Source organism: Trachymyrmex septentrionalis, unplaced genomic scaffold (assembly GCF_001594115.1).
Source record: "Trachymyrmex septentrionalis isolate Tsep2-gDNA-1 unplaced genomic scaffold, Tsep1.0 scaffold29, whole genome shotgun sequence".
In the NCBI taxonomy this organism is placed as follows: domain Eukaryota; kingdom Metazoa; phylum Arthropoda; class Insecta; order Hymenoptera; family Formicidae; genus Trachymyrmex; species Trachymyrmex septentrionalis.
The window spans coordinates 2,508,362-2,515,720 of NW_017305451.1; the positions used below are offsets into that span (position 1 = coordinate 2,508,362).

At 37.8% G+C, this 7,359-nt stretch overlaps 1 protein-coding gene across 1 annotated transcript in view; it reads left to right on the plus strand.

Moving 5' to 3' along the window:
- LOC108749400 overlaps positions 1-7,359 on the plus strand; it is an 18,267-nt gene that overhangs the window by 9,312 nt on the left and 1,596 nt on the right. The window contains exons 4-6 of the mRNA XM_018488071.1: positions 4,175-4,236; positions 4,331-4,375; positions 5,344-6,834. Of these exons, the coding sequence (XP_018343573.1) occupies positions 4,175-4,236; positions 4,331-4,375; positions 5,344-6,834 (1,598 nt within the window). The remainder of the gene's footprint in view (positions 1-4,174; positions 4,237-4,330; positions 4,376-5,343; positions 6,835-7,359) is intronic.

Below are 7,359 nucleotides of genomic sequence, written 5' to 3' on the forward strand. Positions count from 1 at the left end.
GTTCAAATAGAGATTATTCGGACAATAGGAGGCTTCGAACAAAGAGGTTCTATTTGTATTCGCATCAAAAACGACAAGATGGCATGCTTATGATTCTTATTCAGATAGTATCGACAGATACATTTAATATCTGAGAAATGTTCAGATACATTCTTCAGATTTTTTAATTTTTTAAATTCAATTTCTAGATATATATATTTCCTGTCTGTCTAGAATATTTTTGAAAAACTATGCAAGTCATATTAGTTCTTGTCTAGAATATTTTTTAAAAACTATGCAAGTCGCATTAGCTCTTGCGATAACGTTATTGTGATATAGTAGTTTTATAATAGCTATACAATTATCGTTATTAACAAAAGCATTAATTATCTTGGTAAAGTACGAAGTTTAGAAACATGCGCAATTTTTTTACCACACGCTTCATATTTTTATGGCTATTTTGTTGCAATTTTTTATCGTGACGTAAACAACCTGTGCATTGCGATAGTAAAGATATTCGGTTAATTCGCGAAACTAGTTTTACTGGTTACGCGGGATCTTGTAATTTAAGTCAATTTGAGGCAATTTAGAGCATTTTGCGATCCCGTGCGGTGCGCATTAAGCGATTCCAGAGACGTTCGCATGGTTTACGTGACACCAGGAAATTCACAATGTCTCTCGAGCGGTGAAACGACGGTGTTTTCCAGGAATCGTAACACGCGATTATTGGCCGACTTGCACTTATTGAGATGCGCTCATTGCGTTGTATATAAACGTACCTTACTCATCCCGTCAGAGTAAATTGACGTAGAGCTGTCAGCGTTTGCGCTCGATCAGCTCGATCGAAAACACAAGCTCGTATATGTCGTTAATGTTCCATGAGATAGTTATGAGACAGGTCATTTAAACTGCAGTCCATATCGCTGGCTATTGAAAATCGATTCGGCTATACTCCACACTCGCGCGTTTCTACGAATTCATCGAGACTTCCCGAAACAACATCACGACGGTGGTTATTTACATCAGCACTGACGAAGCAAAATGTCTAATATCGAGATATTTTATTCAGCAAGACTATCTTTGGCATGCGAAGAGTTCGAGATGAATTTCGTTATTTCTACTGTTTACCGGCACTCCAGACTGGTCTGTGTGTTAGCACATAGACGCTGATGAGTAAGTTTCTAAGTTTCTAGCAGTGCCTTGAATAGACTCCGGCCTTGAATCTTCTCTCTATTTCCAGTGTCGCTCAATAAATCGAATCGCCGCGAAACTCGTTGGGAAAAATCAATATTTAATGCCTTTGCGGAAAATGTTATTTTGCTGAAACGTGCAAGAGAGGCGACGGATATTAATAATAAATAGAACAACATACGGTATTTGCCGCAAGGCAATCGCAACCTCTTGCATTATTCTGAAATGTGTGAGAACGTTCAACATGTGTAAAATCGAGATCGGCATCACGGAATTTTCTCACGAAACACTTCGAGATTTCACGTTATTTAATATCTTGGCTCACATTTTCACATTTGGATTGACAAAGAGTTGCAATAAATCCGTAAAACTTTTTCGCGTCGCACTTATTTTTAATATCTTATTTTCGCTCTACTGTAAGAAAGTTTATAATCTATATCTTTTCGAAATAATTCTCAATACTAACATCGAATTCTATCTGTCAATAATAAATGATTTTATCAATTTGCTCACGAAACCGTACCAGTCGGCATTTTGTTACAATAAATGTAATACTGACGTTCCATATAATCGAGAACTTTTTTTTTTTAATATTTATTTTAGAGGAACGCGTAACTCGACATTCAATCGTCTGGTTTATTTTTCAAGATTAATGTAACAGTCATACAATTTAAAATATATATGAAATCAAATGTTTTTGGTTGCGATGCGATTGAAATATCTCGTAATCTTAATGTTTCCGTTTTAAATATAAATTATGCGATCAATGTTCTTTTTTGGTATATATTATATGTATAATAACATGAAAATAGGTGATGATTAATTACTGTTTATTCTAAAGTCGTCAAATCGTTAATTATTAAATTACATCCTTGGTATTTAATCATTAATTATACCCTTGAATATTGTTTGCAAACAATGCAGCTTGCCAAGCCGATTATCACTTGACAATGCGATATTCATGCATGACAAAGCTAATTTAATGGTTGATAAACACGAATGGAAACAAAATGATTCATAACGGTCGGAATAATACTACCAAAATTGACGTGTTTATCGTGCACGTGTATACATCATCGTGAGTCTTTTATGGTATGGTATATTTTATAAAGGACCGTGACAAAATCTTGAATTTCGTTTGTTTTCGATTTTTAAATTCAAACGAAATATACACGGAAGGAAGAATTTTACTAAAAATTTAGTTAGATTCGTAAGTAATTTAATGGACTAATTAAAATTATTATATAGGGCGCGCAAATTGGTTGCTAGAATGTTAAAACTTTTTGCAGTATTACTCATCGTATTTGACTTTTCCACAAAATTATTTTCAGATCTGTATCCATCTAAATCTCTAAAAAAAAAAACCTCAGCAAAATCGTTCTTTCTATACGTTTCAATTTTACATATATATCTCGAAAACCTCGTCGTTGAAATTTGCAAAAACTCGTCAAAGTTAAGCTTGATATTTTCGCGCACGATGAATTATTGCATACGTACGACAACTCGTTAAAATTCCTTTACCTCCACGATCTTGTCGACGCGCATGCGGTCGTTCGATCGGTATCGGTTTAGAAATTTATGATTGCCGATGGATTACGAGATACGTGGCATCTGCAATAATCTGCATGGCAAATGAGAACAAGTTTGGGAACCGTACGGTCACAGGGCGTTACATCATGATCCCTGCGGTGGTCGGGGCACAAGATTAAGGCTGAGGTTCATTCGAGCGTTCAGCGGAAATAGGCACGGGTATATAATCGGGTATAAAACCGACGACGGGTTAGTCACAATGCAACCTTTCATGCTTAGCGGTAGCATACGTGAACCGACGTATCTTCGTAGAGATATAGCCGCCACGGAATAAAATATCTAATTATAGATATAGGTGACGGAGGTTACCGCATTTGACCTTTATAAAATGATACAAAAAAATGTCACTCGAAATTTGCCGATGAGAAAACTGAAGAATTGTTTCAAGATGTAAATATAGATATAAGTGAGAGCATAAATTATGATAAATTTGTATTTCCGCCGCGACACGCCATGCGATATCGCCATGCGCTGTCAAATGCTGCAACCGTTATACACGTACACACGTGCTAATTACACGTTTAATCTGCTGGGGGCCTGGGTTAGGTAAATAGTTCGCTGCCGCAACAACTTTATAGTAATTCTCAGCATTGATAAACACTTGTTTCTTGCAGACCGATCACGCGCTCGCGACTCTATCTAATTATCATTACATTGCAAACACAGTATTGCTACCGCATATTTTTATGCGACACGTCGCGCGATCTTTTGCAATATCCGACACAACAAACGCTGACCGACACATTCGTGGCGTGGTATTCGCTATTTAGCGAAATTCGAATATTTTTTATTGCTCTCCGATATTGCAAGCGTGCGCAAAAAGTGTTCGCTAGCGTCATTATGCAGGTGCATAATTCGACGTGTACTATGCAAAAATTGACTTTGCGCAAGAAGCTGTTACACGCAAAATATGGCATACGTAAAAAAAAAAAAAAAACAATTTTAGCACGTACAATTCGTACAAAAACCTGTATAACCTACTTATCACATATAAGCGGATAGAATTGGAAATTATCACATATTGAGAAAATATTGATATTTCAGACTCGAGTATTATGCGGCAGAGAGTTGCGGCATAACGTAACGTGCCGATTAATCGCTTAATTAATGCATGACACATTAAGAATTTATGCGGACGTTATCATTCGAAGTGAAATACGTAACTTTATCACGCACGTTACCCTTCCGCGGGCATAGAAATCAATGGCACAGAAAACGTTTGTTTCGCCTCCGACCGGATGGGGACTGCTTTCTCTATTCTGACTTGAATCCAAATTACGTAAGGCTTGCTTTTACTTTGACCTGCACGATATTCCGCTCGCACGTTGCTGTGTACATTGCTGTGTTGCCCAAAACTACGGCAAACCTGATTACGATTTACGGTCATTCCTTTTCTCTCCTTTGCGCATTGCAGAATGGCAAAAACAGCGACAGTGAACTGACAACGCGCGAGACGATTTTCAATGGTATCGACGAGTAAGTACTAAGTGTGATGAGGAAAATTAAAATAAAAACATAGCATGTGGCTGTTATGAACAATTTTATATAATTACGAATTTTCTTGTCGTAGATTCTGGATGGATTTTGAACACTTGTATCCGGCGATATGCGAGTGGTAAGTATATTGGTTTTCTTTCGCTCGCCATTAATAAGTTTTGTCATTCTAAATACAGAGAAAGAGAGAGAGAGAGAGAGAGAGAGAGAGAGAGAGAGAGAGAGAGAGAGAGAGAGAGAGAGAATGGCAGACAAGCTTTATGTAATTAGGCGATATCGAGGAGCGCATTTAGAGTACAATGTAATTAATATACTACAGTATATACTATAAATAAAAATTGCGTTGAGTTATCATAGTTAAAAGAACGCAGTTTTTGTAAGCTTTTAGTTTTTGTTATTTATATCGCATATCGATTGCTCGAAAGAATCAGTGTCGCCATCGGCTGGTCGACTTGTGGAATCATACACATTGCCACATCGGTATACTTCTGACAACTTTTTATTGGGTTATAATATATACATCAATTATTTAAAATTTTATATTTAATGTGACGCGCGTTAAAAAAATAATTAAAAGCAATAGTTCTCTCCTTACGATTATAATATTTTAATTTTCCGTAACGCAAGCATGAAGATCGAGAAGAATCTTTGGACGTTTCTTAAAGAAATTACTAATTACTGAATTTTAAATATACAAAGCTCGCAATGTAATGCAGAAAGGTAAAAAGAAGAAAACTTTATTAGGGAAACAACACGTTGATTGTATTTGCAATTGCTATTACAGATGATACTTTCAAGCCGGGGAAATTTCTCTGCGAGAGCATTCGCACGTCCTTTCCGTTCGATTTTCAAATTTAAAAAGAGGTATTTCGAATCAAAAGCGTGCGATCACGGGATACAGTTGACGCAGACGAATATTTTCGTACAAGAAGGTGAGCGCATACAAGAAGTTCCTTTAATAGTCCAGAAAATCACCAGCATCGAAGCTCTCCTCAATAAACGAAGACAGAGGACCGTTGAATCGTCAAATAAAACTAAGAAACCCGCGATATGTCGTAAGGACAGTGTCCCTCATTCTATCGGCACGAGCGCGATGAAAAATGGACCTTTAAAACATACTATTAGTATAGAAACCGATGAAGGTACGGCGATTCTTTACTGCTCTGATATCGAGCGTCTGAAAAACACGGACGTGGACCAGGTTCTGGATGCGATAAACTCGGGGAACAAGGATAAAGAAGTTTATTCCATACTGGAGAACAAGATCGCCAACGAGATAAATTGCCGGATAGCGCTCCAAAGTTTGAGGAAGATGATAGAGTTGGAAAGCGAATGGAATCGGTATCGGAAAACCTCGTCGAACGTTCAATCATCTGCGGAGACCATCAATAGAGACATGATTTTGCGACAACTTGTAAATCTGATTGTCAAAAGCAAAGACGGCGAGACGATATTACAGGGACTAAAGGCGCTAAAGAGAGACAGATTTAGTCCTTCGATAAATATTTATAAGGACCGGATGTGCAATGAAGTCATGATTAGAGCCACGGACGGCGAGCTCACCATGTCGCAATTAATCAGAGCGGTGAGAATTCTGGTTAATTATGGAAACTCCAAATACAGAAACTGCATAGACATGTTGTGGGTAGGTCTGGCGTGTAGGGAGCAGGATATTAAACCAGATCTACTGGTTCCGTTATTCAGATCGCTGAAGTACTTCCAGCGAAGTAAAAATATGGTACAAATCATTTTGGAAAAGAAATTATCGGAGCAGTGGTTAAAGTTGACTGGTTCGCAGATGGCAAGTATACTGAACTGTCTCTATGGAAAAGAGTCCTTGCAAGGATGTCTATCGAGTGCTAGTAAATGGGCGAACGTGAGTATGACCACTTCTACCGAGAAAGATCTCGTCAATTTTATTGGCGGTTTGCACACGAAGAAATATGCTAATGAAAATATAGAACAAGCGTTGGCGAGATACGTAACGAGCAAAGGCACCGAGATGAAAGATCCTCGTTTAGTCGCCTCCATCATGGATTACTGCAAAGATTTGCGAATTCGAAATCCATACGTTCTCGCTGAATGTGGAAAATATTTCACAAGGCATGGAACGCAAATTCCGCCTACGTTATTGTCTCCCATTCTCGCGCCATTTGGATTATTGAATCTACAACCACCGGATCCGATCGAGTTTTGGAAGATGTTCGACGAGGTGATGTCTGCAAGATTCTCAGATTTGAAGTTAAACGACGCTTTAGACATTCTTCTATCTTGCACATATCTTGAGAGATATCCCATTAAGCTTTTGGATAAAGTTTTCAGTTCGTATCTTATGAACAGGTTGCAAACGCAGAGGGACGCGCCTATCGTCAGTCACTTGAAAAACAAATTGAAATTATTCGACGCGACCATGTCGTTGGAATGCAAAGAGTATCGTGGCAGCCCGATTAATCTAGACAGAAATACAGAGTCGTTAAGTTTAGATATGAGAATCAGGGGTATTATTAATAAAATATACAAACCACTGGCGCACTTGGTAGGCGGCGAGCACAAGTTAAGCAGGAGTGTGGTTTTGAGCAAGCTGCCTCTCATAAACTTCTATATTTTGGATATTCTTGTACATCCGCTCTTACAGTCAACGCCGGTGTTCAACTTAAACCTACGCAAAAAGCGAAACGTCAATACTGCGATTTTAATCTATTTGCCCGAATACTATTGCTGGAATACGCGGTACTTAATAGGGCCGCAGGTAATGAGAAAGCGACAAGTTAGAAAATTGGGTTTTCGAGTTGCACATTTAGATTACGCGAAGCTGGCAGAACTCGTAGATCAAGACGACAAATTGCTATCCTATTTGTCACAAAGTCTGGACACCGCCGAAGAGGCTTTATAAATCGTTTCGTGTGATACGTGTATTTTACGGATGTAAAAATTTGCGGACGAGATTGCAGTGTGAAACGCAATTGTAACTACATGTTTCTTTGATAATAATATTGTAGTAATAATAATAATAAATAAAGCAATGTACTCTAAATGTGTGTGTGGAATAGGCGTTTACAAAAAATTTGTAATTATTTTTCTTAAGTCAACGCATTTTTGTAGCAT